Below are 27,062 nucleotides of genomic sequence, written 5' to 3'. Positions count from 1 at the left end.
GCCTTTGCTTTCACATGCAGGTCCATTCTGGGAGTGGCAGTGGCAGTCTAGATACAGGCTAATTTGGCAATAAACATAACTCTACATCTTGCAGGAGCTAATCAGAATGATAAGATTTGTAGTTTTATTAATAACGTCTAAGAATAGGTTGTCGTTTATTAATTTTTATTAGTTACTTTATCATTCTGCCCTTTGAGAAATTTGTGTGAGGCTTTGAGAACTTTGTCATGGGCAAGGGTTGCGAGAGAGCTGTAAGAATATAACCTCTCCTTTCACGTGGAAAAATACCAATTCCATTAATCATAAGATAGAATTATTTATATAAACTTCTCATCACTCTAAAAAGACATGGTTCCACTCACGAGAAATGAAATGCAGAGGTAAAACCTAGTCTAATCCAGGATAGCTGGCATTTTATGATTATTTTCCCCATTCTTCTGCATCTTTAGAAAGAAACAGAATTCGTGTTTTGTTTATTCTTAGTTTTTTTATGAAGCATTTTGTGCCCAGAAATTCTTAAGACCCTTTAATTAAAATGCTATTCCCCACATATACCCTGGGACCTAAAATGTTATATTTGATTGTAAATAAATGGAGATTCCTACTCCCAGTAGTAGTTTCCTACTACTCCTCACCAGTTCTGCTTATTTATTTGTTGATTCAAGAAACATTTCTTAAATATTGACAAGTTTGAGGCAGTGTGCTAGGTGCTGTGTGATAGTGATACTCATAAGTGAGCGTTGTAGGCATGAACTGGTCAGAGCATGTGCTCTGAGGTCAGACCGCCAGGATTTGAGTTGCAGCTTGGCTACTTGGCAGTTGTGTGAACATGGAAAAGTTAATGAATGTCTCTGTTTCAATCTAGTCATCTCTAGCTGGGGATGCGTGAGATGGCTACTGCTGCATTACCAGAAATATAGTGGCTTAAGACATCACATACTTGCTATCTCACTGTTCCATGAGAACTGTATAGGCTCAGCTGGTTTCTCTTCTCCAGGCCTTACAAGGTCAAAACCAAGGTGTCCGCCCGAGTTCTCGCTTCCAGGCTCATTTGGGTTTTGGGGAGCTTTCAGTTCTAAGTGACTGTGAGGCTGCAGTCCCTGATTTCTTACTGGCTTCTCTTTCTGGAGGCAGTCCACATTCTTGAGCTAGTGACCTTTCTCCAGCTTCAGAGTCAGCAGCAACTCACTGTTCTAATAGATTAGCAAATTTTCATAAATCCTTGTGTGAGAATTAATGAGGAAATAAAAAGCTACTTCAATAATCTGGCGCCATGAAGCTAAATATTTTGGTTCTTTTAATAGCTGACCTTCCCATGGCCCTGAGATATATTGTAGTAGAGATTAGCATTTTGCCAATTGTTTTTTTTTTTTTCCTCCCACTTGAGGCTAAGATTGTATGTACAGTGTAACTTCCTGGCCATCAAAAAGTCAAAGCACGTGACAAGCACTAGGATGAATGTCCAGATTAGAGTAGGGTGCCATCCCGTGATTAGGTCCATTATTGCTGATTATGATTGTAATCTCTTTTTAATGAGAGCAAATACTTGTCACATGCTTCAGTGTTTGCTACCTAATCTGGAACAGAAGTTCTGGTTGTACAGTTTTCTTCAACTGCTGAGTCGTTTACTTGTATACCGCATGTACTGTGTGCTAGGTTTTGTTCATGGTTTAGCTTTAAAAAAAAAAAAAGGGTCACATTCAGCCAATAATGAAAATCTTGTAAGAAACATGGATAATTTGAAATGGCACTTTTCACTAATAGAAAAAGTTCGTTCTTCTCCTAGGAAAAGATTGACATTAAGGAAAATGATGACTGTTTCAATTATTAACCATTATTCCATGTACAAAGTTTTCTTAAGTTCTTTGGATTTATAAATTATACACATCCTAATTTTTATTCCAATTTAGTTCTAGAAGTAACCACACTTTTCTAAAACAGTTAAAATATTTTAATATATCTGTGATGTGCAGTGCATAGTTGCTCAGTCGTGTCCCTCTTTCCCCAAATAGAATATGCTTAATGAAAGCATGATGTTTATTTTGTTTAGTGCTGTATCTCTGGTGTTAGAGACAGTCAGACACACAGAAAGCACGTGATCAACATCACACATAGTGTGGATAAGTATACATTAGGAATAAGTGTGCCCAAGATAGAAGCACTGCTCATTCTTATTTATGACATGAGACCTTAAGACATTGTCATAACCAATATAAATGTAAGAACATGAATGAATATGGTACTGTTTATTATATTTAGGTATCAGTGAATCAAAAACTAATGCAAACAAAAATAGTTATTATGAACTTTGTTTCTAGAAAACATCAAAAGGCATCTTCTTAGGCACATTTGCACCAATACTTGCCTACTCAGTGCGAGGCTGAACATTCTAAATGTGTGGAGCAGTTATTAATCTTCTGTGGAGGAAGTCTTATCTGTGGGATAGCTGCAGGTGGGCAGTAAAGGTGATATTTACCCCAGATTTCTGGAAAAGCAGTATAAATTGCAGATTCTCAGTATTATTGTGGGTGCTAAGTTGCTTGAGTCGTGTCTGACTGTAACCTGCCAGGCTCCTCTGTCCATGGCATTTCCTAGGCAAGAATGTTAGAGTGGGTTGCCATGCCCTCCTCCAGGGATCTTCCCAACCCAGGGATCTAACTCACGTCTCATGTAATTATTTGTTATGAAAAGAGATGAAAAGAAATGTCATACTAATAAAGTCAAGTCTTTGCTTCACTGCCGATATGTTTGAACAAAGATTCAGGAGGTAAGCTATGAATATTAGGGTCCAAGTGTGTTGCACGCTGTCAAAGCCGCTGAAGTAGAGTGAACCAGTGAATATGTCTTCCATCAGAGGAAGCAGGAATGCTTGTGGGTAGGAGGAGACAGATATATTTTCCCCCTCATACTTATTTTTGCTTTTGGAGAGCATATTTCATGATTTTTTTCATTCATGCCATGAAGGCTTTCATGGTATTTTGTTAAGTTGGAGATTCTCTGAATAGATATCTCCCTTCCCATTTTTTTTGTCAGTTTTATTTCCTGGGAAATTACTCATTGTGTTTCAAAATAGTGGAAGTAAATCATCAAAGTACTGCTGCTTTTCAAAGATGTCATAAACTCCTAACTATTTTAAATTTTTTTTTTTTTGATCTAGTGTCTTCACACATTGCCGTAGGGTTTGAAGTTTCACTTCAGAGCCAGAAAGAAGGCCAGATGTCCATTGTCAACACTGTTGGAAAGCTATTGCTTATACCCTGAAATGCTGGGAATTAATCCACATTTTAGAAAGAGAGCACACACCCATGAAAACATCCAGACTCACTTTGCCTTAGTCACCATAAGGAAAAAAAGGCAAATAGGAGTACATTTTCTCTTAGTTCCTTTTTCTTTAAATTTTATGTATTTATTTTGACTGTGCTGCATCTTCCTTGCTATGCGGGCTTTTCTTTAGCTGCAACTAGCAGGGTCTACTCTCTAGTTGTAGTGCACAGGCTTCTTAATGTTGTGGCTTCTTTTTGGATCAAAGGTTTTAGGGCATGTGGGCTTCAGTAGTTGTGGCTCTCAAGCTCTAGGGCCCAGGCTCAAGAGTTGTGGTGCATGGGCTTAGTTGCTCGGTAGCATGTGGGATCTTTCCAGATCAGGGATCAAACCTGTGTCTCCTGCATTGGCAGGTGGATTCTTTACCCTAAGCCACCAGGGAAGCCCCTCTTAGTTCATATTTATCTTTATAATATAAAGGTATGAGAAGTGGATAGTTACCAATTTATTTTTAATCACTCCAAACAATTATTTCCATTTCTTGTGTATTCCTACTAGGCAAGATTATAGTACAGTAGAAATTAACATGATAATATGCAACATACCACATCTTTATGGATTATCAAAATATTTGGATGTGATTTAAAAAAAAAAAAGGTAGGGTTTTCCCACTTGTTCAGTATAAAGAATCTGCCTGCCATTGCAGGAGACACAGGTTCAATTCCTGGTCTGGGAAGATCCCACATACCATTGAGGAACTAAGCCCCATGTGCCACAGCTATTGAGCCTGTGCTCTGGAGCCCAGGAGCCACAACTGCTGAGCCCACATGAAACAGCGATTGAAGCCCTCAGGCCCGAGAGCCTGTGCTCTGCAACAAGAGAAGCCGCTGCCATGAGAAGCCTGCGTACCCCAACTAGAGAGTAGCCCCCGCTCACTGCAACTAGAGGAAAAAACAGCCCACACAGCCAAAAAAAAAAAAATCAATATTAATAACTTCTAGTATCAAGAGATCTGTTTGCCCTGAAATTATAGTTTACTGGATCACAGTGTTTGTGATCAATAAGAAATGGAGTTATTCCAGTCATAAATAGAATGTTCTCCAATATGATTCTACCAAAGATGGGACATCTGTACATGTTCAGCATTGCTATTTTTGACAGCATCACTTATTCTGACATTCATAAGGGTGAAATGGGTTCCTATTAGAAGGCATTTCGCTAAAACCTCAATGCGTTCATAAAACCAAGGTAATGAAGGTAAAGCAAAACATTACTTTGCTTATTTAACAAATACTTAACATAGCACTTGGTATGTGTCACCTAGTTTGTTTTAAATACTCTGTAACTGTCAACTCATTTAATCCTCATCACAACCCTGTTAGATAGTTGATATTACCCTTAAAAATAAGGAAACAGTTCAGTGAAGTCTGAGGTCACAAAAGCAGTAGGTAGCTAAACCTGCTTCCTAGCCTGCATTCTTATCCTGTGATCTACAGCCACCATCAGTAGCAATCTATGACGTTCTGTGTTTTCACTTCCTGCCATTGCACATTACCTATGTAACACTGACACTCCTCTTCCTTTGTATCTTTCTTGCCTCACTTTTTTGTTTCTTATACTTTTGACCAGCTAGAGCAGCTGGCCTATCTATCCAGTGTGCGTTAAATATAATTGGCTCAAATTTTTATTCTCTTAGACATTTGTCTAAAGGATCAGTTCAGTTCAGTCATTCAGTCGTGTCTGACTCTTTGTGACCCCCATGGACTGCAGCACTCCAGGCCTCCCTGTCCACCACCAACTCCCGGAGTTTACTCAAATTCATGTCCATTGAGTCACTGAAGCCATCCAACCATCTCATCCTCTGTCGTCCCCTTCTCCTGCCTTCAATCTTTCCAGCATGAGAGTCTTTTCCAATGAGTCAGTTCTTCACATCAAGTGGCCAAAGTATTGGAGTTTCAGCTTCAGCATCAGTCCTTCCAATGAATATTCAGGACTGATTTCCTTTAGGATAGACTGGTTGGATCTGCTTGCTGTCCGAGGGTCTCTCAAGAGTTCTCCAACACCGCAGTTTAAAAGCATCAATTCTTCCTTGCTCAGCTTTCTTTATAGTCCAACTCTCACATCTATACATGACTACTGGAAAATCCATAGCCTTCACTAGGTGGACCTTTGTTGGCAAAGTAATGTCTTTGCTTTTTAATATGCTGTCTAGGTTGGTCATAACTTTTCTTCCAAGAAGTAAGCGTCTTTTAATTTCATGGCTGCAGTCACCATCTGCAGTGATTTTGGAACCCCCCAAAATAAAGTCTGCTACTGTTTCCATTGTTTCCCTATCTATTTGCCATGAAGTGATGGGACTGGATGGCATGATCTTAGTTTTCTGAATGTTGAGTTTTAAGCTAACTTTTTCACTCTCCTCTTTTACTTTCATCAAGAGGCTCTTTAGTTCTTTGTTTTCTGCCATAAGGTTGGTGTCATTTGCATTTCTGAGGTTATAGATATTTCTCCCAGCAATCTTAATTCCAGCTTGTGCTTCTTCCAGCCCAGCATTTCTCATGATGTACTCTGCATATAAGTTAAATAAGCAGGGTGACAATATACAACCTTGATGTACTCCTTTTCCTATTTGGAACCAGTCTGTTGTTCCATGTCCAATTCTAACTGTTGCTTCCTGACCTGCATACAGATTTCTCAAGAGGCAGGTCAGATGGTCTGGTATTCCCATCTCTTTAAAAAAATTCCAGTTTATGGTGATCCACACAGTCAACGGCTCTGGCATAGTCAATAAAGCAGAAATAGATGTCTTTCTGGAACTCTCTTGCTTTTTTGATGTTCCAACAGGTGTTGACAATTTGATTTCTGATAGATTGTCATTATTCCCTGAAAAGTATTTTCTGTAAAAGATTCATGTGTCCCTCTGATAGAAAGTAGTATACAGACTTACTTAAGATAGCAACTTTACTATTTAAATATCAATAAAACAGATCTCTGAGAATTGAGGGAAAGTTTTCACATGTCTGCCTGTGAATTCTGGCACATTGTTGGATGTTTTTGGCTTCATACAAGGTTATTGGGGCTTCCCCAGTGGCTCAGTGGGTAAAGAATCTGCCTGCAGTGCAGGAGACACAGAAGACTAGGGTTTAATCACTGGGTCGGGAAGAACTCCTGGAGGATGAAATGGCAACACACTCCAGTATTCTTGCCTAGGAAATCCTATAGATAGAGGATCCTGGCAGGCTACAGTCCAAAGGGTCAGAATGAGTAGGATACGCTAATCCAATTGAGCGACTAGGCACACACAACGTTATTAGACATTTGTATGAAGCACATATCAAATTCTAAACTCTGTGACATGTGGGTGATTAAAATGCTGCTTAAAAATTTAAAGATTCTTTCCATATTCTCTGTGCACAGACCCCTGGTTATTGAGTTTGGTGTCACTCATGGTGATCCGGGTAGGTCTCCTACATGAAGTTTTTTCAACCAAGAGATTCTTGTTTTTAACAGACTTGAAGACAAAAATGAAATGGAAGATCTGCTATGGATCAAAGTCCAGCCATTATCTTAATCTGTGGCAAGAAAACACAGAATTGAAATACCAACCTATTTTATTCACTGAATAAAAAGCTTGTGGTTTTCAGGGTGTCTTGAATAAGTCAGTTATTCTTGAAAATTAAAATCAAATGCTTGAGGATCAAAGAAAAAGCAAACATGCCTCTTTATAATGGCACATCTCAGTCCCTGGGAATGATTTTCTGAATTAAATGTTGGGATGTATTGTACTTGTGTATCTTTTTTACTACTGTAAAATATACCTGAGAACAATTTTTCTTCTTCTTTTTTTTTTCCCAGATGACAGAAATGATGCTCAGGAGAGTAAGTTAAGAGCCTTAATAGAAGAGCTGCCAGATACCCACTACTGCCTCCTCAAGTACCTTTGCCAGTTCTTGACAAAAGTAGCCAAGCACCATGTGCAGAACCGCATGAATGTTCACAATCTTGCCACTGTATTTGGGCCAAATTGCTTTCAGTAAGTTGGTGAACTTTTGCTGTTAGTTTCATCACATATGCCCTTTTCCTTTACAACTGCCTAAAATTACTGTGATGTAGAAGCAGATTTCGGACTAGGAAGTCAACCAGTTTATATTGGAGAAATTCCGTCTTGGTATTGGGCATTTTAGCATTTTTTTAATCCCAATTTTTGAGATGGAAGCTATGACTTTTTATGAAACCATAATTTTTAATGTTTCAAACAACTTTATTTAAAATTCTGAGAATTAGTATTACTTTGACTAAAAACAACATTTAAAAATCAATTTTAAAAATTGATTAGAAAAAGAGGGAATGAGTTTGATATAGTATGTAATTTTTTATAAATCATTGCTAATGGGTAGAAAGTAACAAGTGGACTATGTCAGTGACAGAAAAATGTAACTTCAGCTACATTTGTTTTCTAGGAATAGATTAGAAATAAACTAATCTCCTTGGTAGGTGCTATATCACTAGGCACAAAAACTTTTCATAAAGCTTTATATTTTCCTTGTTATTCCTCAAAGGTATTTAATCATTAATACATGAAATATGAGCTTGCAAACCAGAGACTTTGCTTTTAGCTTTCCTTTTAATATCTCTGATATTAAATACATTCCCTCCGCTTATAAGGAAAGAGAAAGAAAGAGCATTCACAGTTTAAAGCTCTGAGAAATTCTCAACAAGTTTTTTTTATTAGTATGTCTGCTTATCCACTCCATTAATTTACAGACTCATTCAGCTGCCTAGAACTAGTAATAGTACTGTCTTCAGAATGACTCTAAATATAAACTCTAGCTTAGATCATAGTGACTACAGGGTTGCAAGTTTTTTACAGTCTTCTGTGGAGAAAAGTTCTACCTAGAACAACTATCTCCTTTGTAATGTTAGAGATTTACATTTTGAATAATGGGATTTCATAGGATGTATTAGGGTCTTGTGAATGAATATCTCAAACATGGTCTTCACTCTTAGTCAGGAGCTCTATGGTAGTGAAAAGACTGTATTTGTTCTTTGTACACCTATCTGCAAAGTAAACCTTGGGTGACCTACTTGTAAGAAACAAAAGTAGGAAACACTTTTGAAACCCTAGATTTTAGAAGAGGTGAAAATGAATCTGTAAATAGAATGCTTATTTAGTGACATACAGATCATACCTCATTGCTGATTTGCTGGATTGGGCTTGATCTGGAATTTCTAGTAACCTGCTTCAATTAGTCAAAATATCAAATAAAAAATGAGTTTTAATATATGTTCTTTTAATCAGTATAGCTTTTCAAATTTTTTATTGTGGTAAAATAAACATAATATATAATGTTTACCATTTTTGCCATTTTAAGTATGCAATTCAATGGCATTAAGTTCATTCACATTGGTGTGATCTACTAATTGATGTGTATTTCTAAATTTATGGTTATAGAAGTCACTACTATGTACTTTTCTTCTGAAATAAGGTATCGTACTTACAGCACTTACTGTTTATTGAATGTTTACTAAGTGCTGTACTCATTTATCTGATTGAGTCCAAAGAGGCAGAAGTGGTTTATTTTGAAGCTCCAATATTTAGAATAAGGAAAAAGTAGTTAGTTCCTGTGACCACAGTTCGGTCAGTGACTATAGTCCATAAATGTTAATAAGATCATCAGTAGAAAGTCTGCCATTTAAGGACAATTCTGTCATCATGAAGCACTGAAGGACAAACGAAATACTTTTCTTAATAACTTCAGTTCAGTTCAGTTCAGTCGCTCAGTCATGTCCGACTCTCTGTGACCCCATGAATCGCAGCATGCCAGGCCTCCCTGTCCATCACCACTCCCAGAGTTTGTTCAAACTCATGTCCATTGAGTCGGTGATGCCATCCAGTCATCTCATCCTGTCATCCCCTTCTCCTCCTGCCCCCAATCCCTCCCAGCATCAGGGTCTTTTCCAATGAGTTGGTTCTTTGCATCAGGTGGCTGAAGTATTGGAGTTTCAGCTTCAGCATCAGTCCTTCCAATGAACACCCAGGATTGATCTCCTTTCGGACAGACTGGTTGGATCTGCTTGCTGTCCGAGGGACTCTCAAGAGTCTTCTCCAACACCACAATTCAAAAGCATCAATTTTTGGGCGCTCAGCTTTCTTCACAGTCCAACTTTCACATCCATACATGACCACTGACTTAGGCGAATACAATATATACATTGTATGGTCAGTAGAATGAGATCATCAGTAGATGAGGAAGATTTTTTTCCAAAGGGGGAAATCCTCATAAAGGCTGTAAATTTGAGATACAAGGTGATATTTTTAAGAAATCTACAATCATAAAGCTGAAAGAAAATACACCAGTAATATATGATTAGTGTTCTGGATACTAGACTTCTCGGTGACTCTTAATTACTATGTTTTCACATGGATTTCCAGTTACAGGTTATTAAATTCAGTTGACTGGGTAATATTATCATTGTAAAATATTCAAACACTGTAGAGGTGTATTGAATAAAAATATCCTTCAGTAGTTCCTCCCATTCCAACCTCTTCTCTCTAGAGAGAAAATTAGTAGCCAGTAGGTGTATATCCTTTTTGAACACAGCCATAAATCTATTTTAAAATATAAATGGGATCAAGGTGTGTATATTGTGAAGCTTGATTGTTTCTATGGTAGCACTAGAACTTTTAATGTCAAAAGATCTATATACCTCATTCTTTAAACTATTAGATAATGGAAATTTATTCTAACTTAGCTATACCTCAATTGATGAGGGCTGAGGTTGTCCATTTTTTGATATTAAAACAATTATAGTGTACATCCTAAGTGTGATTCTTTATGTACATCTCTCTTACTGCTTTGTGGAGGTTCTTTAGGTCTTCTGGAAAATAATCTTTTGTCTGTTATAAACATTGCAAACATTTTCTCCTGTTCTGTTGTTTGTCATTTAGTTTTATTATGGTGCTTTATACATTTTTAAATTTTAATTTAATGTGTCAACTCTTCCTCTTTTTGCTTATCAGGATTTAGGTCTTAATAATATTTCTAAATATTAATTATGTTGTCTTGCTTAATAGTGATATATCATAGAAACATTACAACACATATTTTTCTTTTGTCACATTTATAGACTTTTTATGCTTAGGTTTTTACTTTCTCTAGAATTATTTTTGTATGTATCGCATATAGATCCTGTTTGATTTTTCTTCAAATAGATAGCCAATTGTTCCCAAATCATTCATTGAGTAGTATATCTCCTTGCTAATTTACAATACCAGCTCAATTACATATTACTTTCCTGCATATATGAGTTTGTTTCTAGTGTTTGTATGGCTCCTTACTGTTCTCCATATCTCTACATTTTCCCTTTCAGAGGAATTTTGGAGTCTCCATGGTAAGTGGTATTTCATTGTGGTTTTGATTTGCCTTTGTCTGATGACTAATGACATTGAATATCTTCTTATATGCTTATTGACCATTTGTATATCTTTGGAAAAATGTCTGTTCAGATCCTCAAACCATTTTTAGTTGGATTTTTGTCTTTATGGTTGAATTGTAAAAGTCCTTTATGTATTTTAGATATTAGCCCCTTATCAGATGTGGGATATGCATATATTTTCTCCTATGAGTTGTCTTCTCATTTTTTTAATTGTATTCTTTCAAACAGAAAATGTTTAATTTTGATAAAGTCCAATATATTTAATTTTTCTATTGTTTCATATGCTTTTAGTGTTGTATCTAAGGTTTTGCCTAACTTATTAAGGTTTTTTTAAAGAGCTTTATTGTTTTATCTCTTACACTTAAGTCTATGGAGTTAATTTGGAGTTAATTTTTGTGTGGTATAAGGCAGGAGTCCAATTCCGTTCTTTTGCCTGTAGGTGTGCAGTTTTCCTAGTAGCATTTGTTGAAAATTGAATTGTCTTGGCACTCTTGTCAGAAATTGGTTAACTATATTGTTAGGGCTTATTTATGCACTTTTAGTTTTATTCCATTGATATATGTCTATCCTTATATGGTTTCCACACTGTCTTGATTCCTGTGACTTTTTAGTAAGTTTTTAATTCAAATAGTGTCCATCTTCCAACCTGGTTCTTTTTCAAGATTGCCCCTTTTGTTTCCATAATAATTGAGGATCATATTGTAAATTTCTGCAAAAAATAAATAAATAAATAAATAGCCAGCTGGTATTTTGATAGGAATTCTGTTGACTCTGTAGGTCAATTTTGGGAGTATTATTGCTAGGTTAAGAATATTAAATTGTCCAATCCATGAACATGGGATGTCTTCCTTTTTTATTTAATTGGAGGCTAATTACTTTACAATATGGTAGTGGTTTTTGCCATACATTCACATGAATCAGCCATGGGTTTACATGTGTTCCCCATCTTGACCTTCCAACCCACTTCCCTCCCCATCCCATCCCTCAGGGTCATCCCAGTGCACCAGCCCTGAGCATCCTGTGTCATGCATCAAACCTGGACTGGTGATCTCTTTCACATATGATAATATACATGTTTCAGCACTATTCTCTCAAATCATCCCACCCTGGCCTTCTCCCACAGAATCCAAAAATCTGTTCTTTACATCTGTGTCTCTTTCGCTGTCTCACCCATAGGGTCATCATCACCATCTTTCTAAATTCCATATATATGCGTTAATATACTATATTGGTGTTTTTCTTTCTGACTTACTTCGCTCTGTATAATAGGTTCCATTTTCATCCACCTCATTAGAACTGATTCAAATGCATTCTTTTTAATAGATGAGTAATATTGCATTGTGTAAGTGTACCACAGCTTTCTTATCCATTTGTCTGCCGATGGACATCTAGGTTGCTTCCATGTCCTGGCTATTGTAAACAGTTCTGTGTTGAACATTGGGGTACATGTGTCTCTTTCAGTTCTGGTTTCCTTGGTGTGTATGCCCAGCAGTGGGATTGCTGGGTCATTTGGCAGTTCTATTTCCAGCTTTTTAAGGAATCTCCACACCATTCTCCATAGTGGCTGTACTAGTTTACATTCCCACCAACAGTTTAAGAGGGTTCCCTTTTCTCCACACCCTCTCCAACATTTATTGTTTGTAGATTTTTGGATAGCAGCCATTCTGACCATCGTGAGATGGTACCTCATTGTGGTTTTGATTTGCATTTCTCTGATAATGACTGATGTTGAGCATCTTTTGATGTGTTTGTTAGCCATCTGTATGTCTTCTTTGGAGAAATGTCTGTTTAGTTCTTTGGCCCATTTTTTGATTGGGTCGTTTATTTTTCTGGAATTGAGCTGTAAGAGTTGCTTGTATATTTTTGAGATTAATTCTTTGTCAGTTGCTTCGTTTGCTATTATTTTCTCCCATTCTGAAGGCTGTCATTTCACTTAGCTTATAGTTTCCTTCTTTGTGCAAAATCTTTTAAGTTTAATTAGGTCCCATTTGTTTATTTTTGCTTTTATTTCCCATACTCTAGGAGGTGGGTCATAGAGGATCCTGCTATGATTTACATCAAAGACTGTTTTGCCTATTTAAATTTTTAGATCTTTAATCCATTTTGAGTTTATTTTTGTGTATGGTGTTAGAAAGTGTTCTAGTTTCATTCTTTTACAAGTGGTTGACCAGTTTTCCCAGCACCACTTGTTAAAGAAATTGTCTTTTCTCCATTGTATATCCTTGCCTCCTTTGTCAAAGATAAGGTGTACATAGGTGCTTGGATTTATCTCTGGGCTTTCTATTTCTCATTGATCTATGTTTCTGTCTTTGTGCCAGTACCATACTGTCTTGATGACTGCAGCTTTGTAGTAGAACCTGAAGTCAGGCAGGTTGATTCCTCCAGTTCCGTTCTTCTTTCTCAAGATTGCTTTGGCTATTTGAGGTTTTTTGTATTTCCATACAATTTGTGAGATTATTTGTTCTAATTCTCTGAAAATACCGTTGGTAGCTTGATAGGGATTGCATTGAATCTATAGATTGCTTTGGTAGTATACTCATTTTCAGTATATTGATTCTTCCAAAACATGAGCATGGTATATTTCTCCATCTATTTGTGTCCTCTTTGATTTCTTTCATCAGTGTTTTATGGTTTTCTATATATAGGTCTTTTGTTTCTTTGGGTAGAATTATTTCTAAGTATTTTGCTCTTTTTGTTGCAATGGTGAATGGAATTGTTTCCTTAATTTCTCTGTCTGTTTTCTCATTGTTAGTGTATAGGAATGCAAGGGATTTCTGTGTGTTAATTTTATATCCTGCAACTTCATATTCATTGATTAGCTCTAGTAATTTTCTGGTAGAGTCTTTAGGGTTTTCTATGTAGAGAATCATGTCATCTGCAAACAGTGAGAGTTTTACTTCTTCTTTTCCAATCTGGATTCCTTTTATTACTTTTTCTTCTCTGATTGCTATGGCTAAAACTTCCAAAACTATGTTGAATAGTAGTGGTGAGAGTGGGCACCCTTGTCTTGTTCCTTACTTTAGGAGAAATGCTTTCAATTTTTCACCATTGAGGATAATGTTTGCTGTGGGTTTGTCATATATGGCTTTTATTATATTGAGGTATGTTCCTTCTATTCCTGCTTTCTGGAGGGTTTTTATCATAAATGGATGTTGAATTTTGTCAAAGGTTTTCTCTGCATCTATTGAGATAATCATATGATTTTTATCTTTCAATTTGTTAATGTGGCGTATCACATTGATTGATTTGTGAATATTGAAGAATCCTTGCATCCTTGGGATAAAGCCCACTTGGTCATGATGTATGATCTTTTTAATATGTTGTTGGATTCTGTTTGCTAGAATTTTGTTAAGGATTTTTGCATCTATGTTCATCAGTGATATTAGCCTGTAGTTTTCTTTTTTTGTGGCATCTTTGTTTGGTTTTGATATTAGGGTGATGGTGGCCTCATAGAATGAGTTTAGAGGTTTACTTTCCTCTGCAATTTTCTGGAAGAGTTTGAGTAGGATAGGTGTTAGCTCTTCTCTAAGTTTTTGGTAGAATTCAGCTGTGAAGCCATCTGGTCCTGGGCTTTTGTTTGCTGGAAGATTTCTGATTACAGTTTCAATTTCTGTGCTTGTGATGGGTCTGTTAAGATCTTCTATTTCTTCCTGGTTCAGTTTTGGAGTTATACTTTTCTAAGAATTTGTCCATTTCTTCCAAGTTGTCCATTTTATTGGCATATAGTTGCTGATAGTAGTCTCTTATGATCCTTTGTATTTCTGTGTTGTCTGTTGTGATTTCTCCATTTTCATTTCTAATTTCATTAATTTGATTCTTCTCCCTTTTTTTTTTCATGAGTCTGGCTAATGGTTTGTCTATTTTATCTATCTTCTCAAAGAACCAGCTTTTAACTTTGTCGATTTCGGCTATGGTCTCCTTTGTTTCTTTTGCATTTATTTCTGCCCTAATTTTTAAGATTTCTTTCCTTCTACTAACCCTGAGGTGCCTCATTTCTTCTTTTTCTAGTTGCTTTAGGTATAGTGTTAGGTTATTTATTTGATTTCTCACCTGTTTCTTGAGGTAGGCTTGTATTGCTGTGAACCTTCCCCTTAGCACTACTTTTACTGAATCCCATAGGTTTTGCATTGTTGTGTTTTCATTTTCATTCATTTCTATTTGATTTCTTTTGATTTCTTCTGTGATTTGTTGGTCATTCAGCAGTGTGTTGTTTAGCATCCATATGTTGGAATGTTTAATAGTTTTTTTCCTGTAGTTGACATCTAATCTTACTGCATTGTGATCAGAAAAGATGCTTGGGATGATTTCAGTTTTTTTTCATTCACCAAGGCTGGATTTATGGCCCAGGATGTGATCTGTCTTGGAGAAGGTTCTGTGTGCACTTGAGAAAAAGGTGAAATTCATTGTTTTGGGGTGAAATGTCATATAGATATCAATTAGGTCTAAGTGATCCATTGTGTCATTTAAAGTTTATGTTTCCTTGCTAATTTTCTGTTTAGTTGATTTATCCATAGGTGTGAGTGGGGTATTAAAGTCTCCCACTATTACTGTGTTGTTGTTAATTTCCCCTTTCATACCTGTCAGCATTTGCCTTACATATTGCGGTGCTCCTATGTTGGGTGCATATATATTTATAATTGTTATATCTTCTTCTTGAATTGATCCTTTGATCATTATGTAGTGTCCTTTGTCTCATTTCACAGCCTATATTTCAAAGTCTATTTCATCTGATATGAGTATTGAACTCCTGCTTTCTTTTGGTCTCCATTTGTGTGAAATATCTTTTTCCAGCCCTTCACTTTCAGTCTGTATGTGTCCCTAGGTTTGAGGTGGGCCTCTTGTAGACAACATTTAAAGGGGTCTTGTTTTTGTATCCATTCAGCCAATCTTTGTCTTTTGGTTGCAGCATTCAACCCATTTACATTTAAGGTAATTATTGATAAGTATGATCCTGTTGACATTTACTTTGTGTTTTTTTTGGTTTCAGGTTTATACACCTTTTCTGTTTTTCCTGTCTAGAGAAGATCCTTTAGCATTTGTTGAAGAGCTGGTTTGGTGGTGCTGAATTCTCTCAGCTTTTTTTGTCTGTAAAGCTTTTGATTTCTTCTTTATATTTGAATGAGATCCTTGCTGGGTCCAGTAATCTGGGTTGTAGGTTTTTCTCTTTCATCATTTTAAGTATGTCCTGCCATTCCCTCCTGGCTTGAAGAGTTTCTGTTGAAAGATCAGCTGTTATTCTTATGGGAATCCTCTTGTGTGTTATTTGTTGTTTTTCCCTTGCTGCTTTTAATATTTGTTCTTTGTGTTTGATCTTTGTTAATTTGATTAATATGTGTCTTGGGGTGTTTTGAGTTGGGTTTGTCCTGTTTGGGACACTCTGGGTTTCTTGGACTTGGGTGGCTATTTCCTCCCCCATTTTAGGGAAGTTTTCAACTACTATCTCCTCAAGTATTTTCTCATGGCCTTTCTTTTTGTCTTCTTCTTCTGGGACTCCTATGATTGGAATGTTGGGGCATTTAACATTGTCCCAGAGGTCTCTGATGTTGTCCTCATTTCTTTTAATTCTTTTTTCTTTTTTCCTCTCTGCTTCATTTATTTCCACCATTCTATCTTCTACCTCACTTATCTTATCTTCTGCCTCAGTATTCTACTGTTGGTTCCCTCCAGAGTGTTTTTGATCTCATTTATTGCATTATTCATTATTGATTGACTGTTTTTTATTTTTTCTTGGTCCCTGTTAAACTTTTCTTGCATCTTCTCAGTCCTTGTCTCCAGGCTATTTATCTGTAACTCCATTTTGTTTTCAAGATTTTGGATCATTTTTACTATCATTATTTTGAATTCTTTTTCAGGTGGATTCCCTATCTCCTTCTCTTTGGTCTGGTTCGGTGGGCATTTATCATGTTCCTTTATCTGCTGAGTATTTCTCTTTTTCATCTTGTTTAGATTTCTATGTTTGGGGTGCCCTTTCTGTATTCTGGCAGTTTGTGGTTCCTCTTTATTGTGGAGATTCCTCCTTGTGGATGAGGTTGGATGAGTGGCTTGTCAAGGTTTCTTGGTTAGGGAAGCTTGCGTCGGCTTTCTGGTGAGTGGAGCTGGATTTCTTCTATCTGAAGTGCAATGATGTGTCCAGTAGTGAGTTTTAAGATGTTTATGGGTTTGGTGTGACTTTGGGCAGCCTGTATATTAAAGTTCAGGGCTATGTTCCTGTGTTGTTGGAGAATTTGCGTGGTATGTCTTGCTCTGGAACTTGTTGGCTCTTGGGTGGAGCTTGGTTTCAGTGTAGGTATGGAGGCTTTTGGATGAGCTCTCATAGATTAATGTTCCCTGGAGTCAGGGGTTCTCAGATTTTGGACTTAAGCCTCCTGCCTCTGGTTTTCAGACTTATTCTTACAGTAGCCTCAAGACTTCTCCATCCATACAGCACCAATGATAAAACATCTAGGTTAACAGAGAAAAGATTCTCCACAATGAAGGACATCCAGGAAGGTTCGCTGAGTTACATGGAGACTGGAGGAGGGAGATAGAGATGACCAGGAGGAGAAGAGGGGGAATCAAAAGGGGAGAGAGCAATCTAGTGAGTAACCAAATCCCTGTGTTCTCCACAGCCTGGAACACCCAGAGAGGTTCATAGAGAAGAGGTTCATAACCAGAGAGTTACATAGAGAAGAGAAGAGGGAGGAAGGAGATGGAGGTGACCAGGAGGAGAAGAGGGGGGTCAAAAGGAGAGAGATCTAGCCAGGATTCAGTTCCCTAAGTGTTTTCCATGGCCTGGAATACCCAAAGAGATTCACAGAGTTGGGTAGAGAAGAGAAGGGGGAAGGAGGAGATAGAGGTGACCTAGGGGAGAAAAAGGAGAGTCAAAAGGGGGAGAGGACAGTCAAGCCAGTAATCACACTCCCAAGTAAGATTGGATTCTTAAAGGTACAAAATTGACAACAAATATCAAAAAGCAAAGATTAAAAATCTAGAGTAGAGGTTAGACTCTCAAAATTACAACACTCAAAAAACAAAACAAAATCACAAAAATTATAAAAAATATATATGAAGTTTGCTTTAAAATAGGGTCCTTTTTTTGCAAGGTAATAGTAGGTTATAAAAATGAAAATTAAAGAAGTAATAGAACACTTAAAATTTTTTAAAAATTAAAAAATTTTAAAAATGATAATTGTAAAAATATATCTATGATTTTCTCTGGAGCTTTTTGTGGGCAGTGTGGGGGTCTGTTCACTTTCAGATAGTTCCTTGTTCCAGCTTATAGTTCTCAAGATCTATAGGCCCCTTCCAGTGTAGCCCATGCTAACTACAGGGTTTTAAATATTGCACCTGTCACTTCCAAGCGGTTCCCTCTGTTTATTTTGGCTTCTTCTGTTTGCAGGTCTCTTCAGTGTCTAATTTTCACCCTGACACAAGGGGGCGAAGGTGGTCACTTATTTAGGCTCACTTGTTCAGGCGTGCTGCGGGGAGGGAGTAACACCGCAGACAAACATCCCTGGCGTGTGTGGGGAGCGCTGGCAGTGTCTGGGCCACGCTGGGTTTGCCCCCACTCACCGCAGGTGTGCTGTCCCTGTCTACAGCACTGCTCAGGCTCCAGGTTGCTCTGCAGGGGAGCTGTCTAAAGCGGGCCCTGGGTTGCGTGCACTTCCCAGGCCTAAACCGCTCAGGTTCAGGTTCTCGGGTACCCCACAAAGGCGCAGACTCAGTTGGGCCTGCGTTTTGTGCCCTTCCCCGGTCCGAGCAGCTCAGGCGACGAGGTGCTTGGCCAGTGCACTCTCCCCAGGTGCGGTGCGTCTTATCACCTCCCCCGTCCCAGCCGCTGGTTTCTTGGGAGCGCCGGCTCAGGTGTGCCTTGTGTCTCTTCTGGGGACCTGATCTCTGGCTGCAACCCGCCCGGCGAATGTCTTTTTGGGAGCGCCAGCTCAGATGTGCCGTGTGTCTCTTCTGGGGACCTGATCTCTGGCTGCAACCCGCCCGGCGGATGTCAACCGTCCAGGATCCCAGGAAGACTCGGTTAGCAACTGGGAGCCTGCTCCCAGTTTGTTAGAGGACGCCGCCTGCCCGCCTGCCTGCCTGTCTGCCTCTGGCGGGGATGGGCCTGTCCGCAGCCAGCGAGCTCTCCTCCGGTGTGCACTCAGTCCTTCGTTCTGTGAGCAGCCGGCAGTGCCTTAGGCTAGGGCTTTTCGAGAGAAAGCTCTCTCTCTCTCTTTTTTTTCTCTCTCTCTGGCTATCCCACAGTTTGGGTTGCTATCTCATGTTAGCTCCCTCAGATTGCCCTCAGGGCATTCAGGCCCGGTCCTTACCTAAGCAGTGCAGCCCGAGCCTCCCTGTTCAGCCCCACCTTGGTGGTGGCAGATGCCTATTCTGGTGTCTAAGACAAGTACAAGTCCTCCTAAAGAATGTTCTTGTTAGAAATTAGAAGAAATTTCTTTTTCCAAGTGTTGATAATAAAATGGGTACTGGATTTTCAGTGGTTTGGATAACATGGCATAATAAAAGAAAGTTATTCTAGTCCTTGTTCTGTGATTCGGTAGGTTTGACTTTCTGCTTTGTTTTTCTGTTAAGTTTTCTGTAAAATGGGACCTACAGGAATTTGCTTTGAAACTTAAGTGAGACTGTAAGAGAAAGTACTGGTGCATACTAGATAGTTGGTAAAGTGGTGTTGAAGTATGTGTGCAGTTAACTGAGCACATTTGCAGTTGCATTAAGGGAAGCATCAGGTTTTACACATTTTGCCATCATACCAAGCTCAATGAATTGGGCTCCTTAGAAACAATACGAGAGGCATGACATTCTTTTTACCTCTTTTGTCTTAGTTTTTACTTTCTTCTGAAATATGTTACTTCTTAGAGTATTGAGTATGTCTTTTAATATTTAAGGAAAATATTTTTTATTATCTAGTAAAACATCTAAATACAAACCAACTTTTTCAAATTATTAGACATATATATCTCATGACCTCCCCTAGATTGCCTCAGCATTTACCAACCCCCAGGACCAATCTGCCACCAGGGATTGATTTTTCTTTTTTAAGTTTTGGGTTTTTTAAATGTATTTTTATGGAGTTATTTATTTCTGGCTTCACTTGGCCTTCATTGCCGCACACAGGGACTACTCTCAGGGTGGGGTGCGCTGGCTTCTCTTGTTTTGGAGCATGAGCTCCAGGCAGGCGGGCTCAGTAGTTGCAGCTCGTGGGCTTAGTTGCCCGGCGGCATATGAAATCTTTCCAGGGTAGGGATTGAACTCATATCCCCTGCATTGGCAGGTGGATTCTTATCCCTGTACCACCACCAGAGAAGTCCAGGGATTGATTTATCACCTGCTTTGGGGATGTTGGGTCCTTTCCTTGGCTTCTGCCTTGCAGTTGAGCCAAACAGCCACCTGCCCATAGCTTCCCCCATCACTTCTGGTCTCTGGACTAGGATTTGAATTCCTGATGGGCTGGATAAAGTAACTGGGAAATCTAGAACAGTTAAATCTCTCTGAGTGAACCATAGCATTGGGGGACAGGAGTGAGGAGGAAACCAGGTAGATGCCTGCTTTCTCCCTTCTGTGGAATCCTCCATCCCATAGCCTCTCTCCCCTTGTATCCCATCTAGTGAATTCCAGGCTCTCAAACAGAGCATCTTTTAAACGAACTGTTGTGTGTATTGGTGTTCTTGTGAAATAGCTATGCACATTGTTCATTGTTTCACATCCCCACTTGCTGCTTTTCCTCACCCTTGCTGACCTGTCCCCTACTTCAAAGTAATCTACTAACATCCCCATCCTTGCCTCAACCTCAGGTGTTTTTTGTTTTGTTTGTTTTTATTGAGAATCTGCTCTAAGGCACTATGTACCTGAAGACCCAGCAGGCTGTAACAATACAGAAAGAAAACTATTTTCTTCCGATATGGTGAGGCTATTGTACTTTAAGAGTTGTAAGGAATAATGTTGGCTATGCGTGATTTTTTTTTTTTCACATTCCAGCTTTGGAACCTGCTTTCCTCATAAACAGCAATTCCACTATAAACATTTTACTTCTTACTATTATTGCATGAATCCTTTGAGTTTGGGGGCTTTCCCAGTAACTCAGACCATAAAGAATCCTCCTGCAATGCAGGAGACCCAGTCTCCAGCCCTGGGTCAGGACGATCCCTGGAGAAGGGAGTGGCTAAGTACTCCATTTTTCTTGTTTGGAGAATTCCATGGACAGAGGAGCTTGGCAAGCTACAGTCCATGGGGTCACAAAGAGTCAGACACAACTGAGTGAATAAAATTTATCACTTTCACTTTTGAATTTGAAGTTTCCTTTCAGAAAAAGTATTCAAAACTGAGAATGATATTAGGAAAATCTAAATATTTGTATTTACTCTTACTTGGAGTTAATTTTAAAATCTGTTAAATAGACATTGATGAAGAGACCAACTACCCTCTGATGATGCTTTTGCTGAGAGTTTGAGGGGGTTAATATTCTTCACATTTTGCATTAAACTCATCATGTAGACCCTTGGCGTTAAATCAGTTGAATACACTCAGTTTCCATCATTTAATAAAAGCAATGACATCAAAATATATCGTAATTAAAACAGATCTGCTGATTTCTATGAATAAGTAAGCCATTTTGATAAAATTCTACCTCATCCCTTTGCTTTCCTTGCTTTTTGTCTACAGACCTGTAAATTAATCCCATCCTTTGAAACAAATATTTAAATGTTAATAAGTTAATCAGTAATATTATAGGTCTTTCTGATGCTCAAAGAGATAAATCAGTCTTAGATTTTGAATGATAAGGCCTTCCAAATGTGCTTCTGAGGTACTATGTTTTTGCTTAGAGGCAGCATCAAAATAGTCTTAAAACTGCTATTCAATTCAGTTAAGTCGCTCTGTCATGTCTGACTCTTTGCTTCCCCATGGACTGCAGCACTCCAGGCCTCCCTGTCCATCACCAGCTCCCGGAGTTTGCTCAAACTCATGTCCATTGAGTCGGTGATGCTATCCAACAATGTCATCCTCTGTCGTCCCCTTCTCCACCCTCCTTCAATCTTTCCCAGCATCAGTGTCTTTTCCAGTGAGTCAGTTCTTCACATCAGGTGGCCAAAGTATTGGAGTTTCAGCTTCAGCATCAGTCTTTCCAATGAATATTCAGGACTGATTTCCTTTAGGATGGACTGGTTGGATCTTCTCCAATACCACAGTTCAAAAGCATCAATTCTTTGGCACTCATTTCCTTATAGTCCAACTCTCATATCCATATGTGACTACTGGAAAAACTATAGCTTTGATTAGATGGACCTTTGTTGGCAAAGTAATATCTCTGCTTTTTAATATGGTGTCTAAGTTGGTCATAACTTTTCTTCCAAGGAGTAAGCGTCTTTTAATTTCATGGCTGCAGTCACCATCTGCAGTGATTTTGGGGCACCCAAAAATAAAGTCTGCTGCTGTTTCCACTGTTTCCCCATCTATTTGCCATGCAGTGATGGGACTGGATGGCATGATCTTAGTTTTCTGAATGTTGAGTTTTAAGCCAACTTTTTCACTCTCCTCTTTCACTTCATCAAGAGGCTCTTTAGTTCCTCTTCACTTTCTGCCATAAGGGTGGTGTCATCTGCATATCTGAGGTTATTGATATTTCTCCTGGCAATCTTGATTCCAGCTTGTTCTTCATCCAGTCAGTGTTTCTCATGGTGTACTCTGCATATAAGTTAAATAAGCAGGGTGACAATATACAGCCTTTACATACTCCTTTCCCGATTTGGAACCAGTCTGTTGTTCCATGTCCAGTTCTACCTGTTGCTTCCTGACTTGCATACATTTTCTCAGAAGGCAGGTCAGGTGGTCTGGTATTCCCATCTCTTTCAAAAATTTCCATAGTTTATTGTGATCCACACAGTCAAAGTCTTTGGGTAGTCAGTAAAGCAGAAATGTTTTTCTGGAACCCTCTTGCTTTTCTGATGATCCAGCAGATGTTGGCAATTTGATCTCTGGTTCCTCTGCCTTTTATAAATCCAGCTTGAACATCTGGAAAAGTGAAAGTGAAGTCACTCAGTCGTATCCAACTCTTGCAACCCCATGGACTGTAGCCAACCAGGCTCCTCCGTCTGTGGGATTTTCTGGGCAAGAATACTGAAGTGGGTTGCCCTTTCCTTCTCCAGGAGATCTTTCTCACCCAGGGATCCAACCTGGGTCTCCCACATTGTAGACAGACACTTTACCGTCTGATCCACCAGGGAAGTCTGAACATCTGGAAGTTCATGGTTACTGTTCTGTTGAAACCTGGCTTGGAGAATTTTGAGCACTACTTTACTAGCATGTGGGATGAGTGCGATTGTGTGGTAGTTTGAACATTCTTTGGCATTGCCTCTCTTTGGGATTGGACTGAAAACTGACCTTCTCCAGTCCTGTGACCACTGCTGAGTTTTCCAAATTTGCTGGCATATTGAGTGCAGCACTTTCACAGCATCATCTTTTAGGATTTGAAATAGCTCAACTGGAATTCCATCACCTCCACTAGCTTTTTTTGCAGTGATGCTTCCTAAGGCCCACTTGACTTCACATCCCAGGATATCTGGCGCTAGGTGAGTGATTACACCATCATGGTTATCTGGGTCATGAGAATCTTTTTTGTACAGTTCTTCTGTGTATTCTTGCCACCTCTTCTTAATATCTTCTGCTTTGTTAGGTACATACTATTTCTGTCCTTATTGTGCCCATCTTTGCATGAACTGTTCCCTTGGTATCTCTAATTTTCTTGAAGACATCTCTAGTCTTTCCCTCTATTGTTTTCCTCTATTTCTTTGCACTGATCACTGAGGAAGGTTTTCTTATCTCTCCTTGCTATTCTTTGGAACTCTGCATTCAAATGGGAATATCTTTCCTTTTCTCCTTTGTTTTTCGCTTGTCTTCTTTTCACTGCTCTTTGTAAGGCCTCCTCAGACAGCCATTTTGCTTTTTTGCATTTCTTTTTCTGGGAGATGGTCTCGATTCCTGTCTCCTGTACAATGTCACGAACTTCTGTCCATAGTTCATCAGGCATTCTATCAGATCTAATCTTGAATCTATTTGTCACTTCCACTGTAAAATCGTAAGGGATTTGATACCTGAATGATCTAGTGGTTTTCCTTACTTTCTTTAACTTAAGTCTGAATTTGGCAATAAGGAGTTCATGATCTGAGCCACAGTCAGCTCCCAGTGTTGTTTTTGCTGACTGTATAGAGCTTCTCCATCTTTCTGCAAAGAATATAATCAATCTGATTTCAATATTGATCATCTGGTGATAGCCATGTGTAGAGTCTTCTCTTGTGTTTTTGGAAGAGGGTGTTTGCTATGACTAGTGCATTCTCTTGGCAAAACTCTATTAGCCTTTGCCCTACTTCATTCTGTACTCCAAGGCCAAATCTGCCTATTACTCCAGGTATCTCTTGACTTCCTACTTTTGCATTCCAGTCCCCTATAATGAAAAGCACATCTTTTTTGGGTGTTAGTTCTAGAAGGTCTTCATAGAACTGTTCAACTTAAGCTTCTTCAGCTTTACTGGTCAGGACATAGACTTGGATTACTGTGATATTGAATGGTTTGCCTTGGAAATGAACAGAGATCACTCTGTCATTTTTGAGATTGCATCCAAGTACTGCATTTCGGACTCTTTTGTTGACTATGATGGCTACTCCATTTCTTCTAAGGGATTCCTGCCCACAGTAGCAGATATAATGGTCATCTGAGTTAAATTCACCCATTCCAGTCCATTTTAGTTCGCTGATTCCTAAAATGTGTGCATTCCCTCTTGCCATCTCCAGTTTGACCACTCCCAATTTGTATTGATTCATGGACCTAACATTCCAGGTTCCTATGTAATATTGCTCTTTACAGCATCAGATTTTGCTTCTATCACCAGTCACATCCACAGCTGGGTGTTGTTTTTGCTTTGGCTCCGTCTCTCCATTCTTTCTGGAGTTATTTTTCCACTGATCTCCGGTAGCATGCTGGGCACCTAACCAACCTGAGGAATTCATCTTTCAGTCTCCTATCTTCTTGCCTTTTCATACTGTTCATGGGGTTCTCATGGCAAGAATGCTGAAGTGGTTTGCCATTCCCTACTCCGGTGGACCGCATTTTGTCAGAACTCTCTACCATGACCTATCCGTCTTGGGTGGCCCTACACAGCATGGCTCATAGTTTCATTGAGTTACCCCAGGCTGTGATCCATGTGATCAGATTGGTTAGTTTTCTCTGATTGTGGTTTTCATTCTGTCTGCCCTCTGATGGAGAAGGATAAGAGGGTTATGGAAGCTTCCTCATGGGAGACACTGTCTGAGGGGGAAACTGGGTCTTGTTCTAATGGGCGGGGCCATGCTCAGTAAATCTTTAATCCAATTTTCTGTTGATGGATGGAGCTGTGTTCCCTCCCTGCTATTTACCTGGGGCCAAACTATGGTGGAGGTAATGAAGATAATGGTGACCTCCTTCAAAAGGTCCCATGCATGTACTGCTACACTCAGTACCCCAACCCTACAGCAGGCCACCACCGACTCATGCCTCTACCAGAGACTCCTGGACACTTCCGAACAAGTCTGGGTCAGTCTCTTGTGGGGTCACTGCTTCTTTCTCCTGGGTCCTGGTGCACGCAATGGTTTGTTTGTGCCCTCCCAGAGTCTATTTCCCAGTCCTGTATAAGTTCTGGCAGCTCTATGATGGGGTTAATGGCGACCTCCTCCAAGAGGGCTTATGCCATACCACTCTCTGCAGGGGTCTCTGGGTCCTGGCGCGCACAAGGTTTGTGTGAGCCCTCTGAGCGTCTCTGGTGGGAATGGGGTTTGATTCTAAACATGAATTTGCCCCTCCTGCTGTCTTGCTGGGGCTTCTCCTTGGCCTCTTTCAAATCTTTCAGAAAAATAACATAGTAAGTTAGTGGTACCAAGTCGATAACTTGTAGCCTATGGTTACATGATGTATGTGTGCATATGTGTGTAATTAGGTATTTGGACTGCATCAATTAATATTAGATGAGTTCAGCTAAATTTGTAGACATAAACAGATAAGCCTAACAATATTGCCATCATCCTATCTTCTACTGCTACTACACAACTTTAATTGCTTGGTGGCCTAAATGTTACTTTTGGGAAATTGGTAATTCAGATTAAAAAATGTAGATAGTTGATCTTTTAAAAAATTAACCCCAAGCCTTAGTCTCATATATTCATAACCTGTTAACATATCTGTTTGTAAAATGCAAGCCATTCATATAATTTTTAACACAATTGTATATATTATCATCATCATCTAAAAACATGTTTTTTAGCAATTAAAGAGTGGATGATTGGAGAATTTGGTCTTCCGCTGATGAAACCTGAACCTGCCCCTTCCCTGGTTATTTCATTGCCTGAACTTCTGCATTATCAATCCCTCATCACTTCTAACTGTGATAAGTAACTTCCCAGTTGCCCTTTTTTCCAAAATGGGTTTGTTCATTTTACGTTATGAAGGTAACATATATTAATTAAAAAAAAAAAACTTTTTTCATACCCCAAATCCACAAATATAGGGATGAAAATGAAAATCGTCCATAATTCTACACCCAGATTCAGTCACTGTTCATACTTTGGTTTACATGCTTCCATATTCTTTTCTCTGTATGCTCCCATATATATTTGTGTTTGTTTGGTTAAAGATGGGGTAATATATTAATACTTTATAACCTTCATTTAAAAACATAATGTCATCTGTGGTGGCATTTTCCATACTTGTAATTTCACCGCATCATTTCTAAGGACCGCATAGTGTTCTGATGTTTTGATCAATATGCTTTACCTAAGCCATCCCTATAAATGGCATTTCAGAATTTTTTTCTCAGCAATAATAATAATAATAGGTAACATTTATTGAGTGCTTACTAAGTTCCTGGCAATGTTATGGGTGCTTTTTTTTGTTTGCCTATTTTATTCTTAAAATGCTATGAGGCAATTACTATTATTGTCTCTGCTCATGAAGAAACTGAAGCACAGAAAGTTTAACTTGCCAGAGATCACAAGTGTAGGAAGAGGTTTGCGTCAGAAGTCTAAATCCAGGCAGTCTGGCTCCTCGATTCCAAGCTCTTAATCACCACTCAGTAACTCGTTCCCCTATAAACAGCATTGCAGAGACTATTCTTGAGCATACATTTTTCACACTTAACTAATTATTTTCTTTGGATGTACTTTTAGAAGTGGACTTGCCTAGTCAAAGAATATTTGTATCATCAAAATTTTTTTTCATTGAGAGGTTGTACCAGTTCATGCTGGAGCAGCCACCTCTGAATGTGTTCCCTTTCCCACACCTTCTCCAATACTGATGTTATTATTCTTTTTCATATTTGTCAATGTAATAAGTGAATATTATTTCTTCTAAAGAATTTT

The 27,062-nt window shown here is 38.7% G+C and overlaps 1 protein-coding gene across 5 annotated transcripts in view; it reads left to right on the top strand.

Moving 5' to 3' along the window:
- The window catches only part of FAM13A (family with sequence similarity 13 member A), a 363,870-nt gene that overhangs the window by 88,454 nt on the left and 248,354 nt on the right, over window positions 1-27,062 (top strand). For all 5 annotated transcript variants that reach the window (XM_070452134.1, XM_070452131.1, XM_070452129.1 and 2 more), the window contains exon 4: window positions 7,114-7,291. In XM_070452134.1, coding sequence (XP_070308235.1) covers window positions 7,114-7,291 — 178 coding nt within the window. The remainder of the gene's footprint in view (window positions 1-7,113; window positions 7,292-27,062) is intronic.

Source organism: Odocoileus virginianus, chromosome 21, assembly GCF_023699985.2.
Source record: "Odocoileus virginianus isolate 20LAN1187 ecotype Illinois chromosome 21, Ovbor_1.2, whole genome shotgun sequence".
Taxonomy (NCBI): Eukaryota; Metazoa; Chordata; class Mammalia; order Artiodactyla; family Cervidae; genus Odocoileus; species Odocoileus virginianus.
This window is presented reverse-complemented; position numbering and strand designations above follow the sequence as displayed.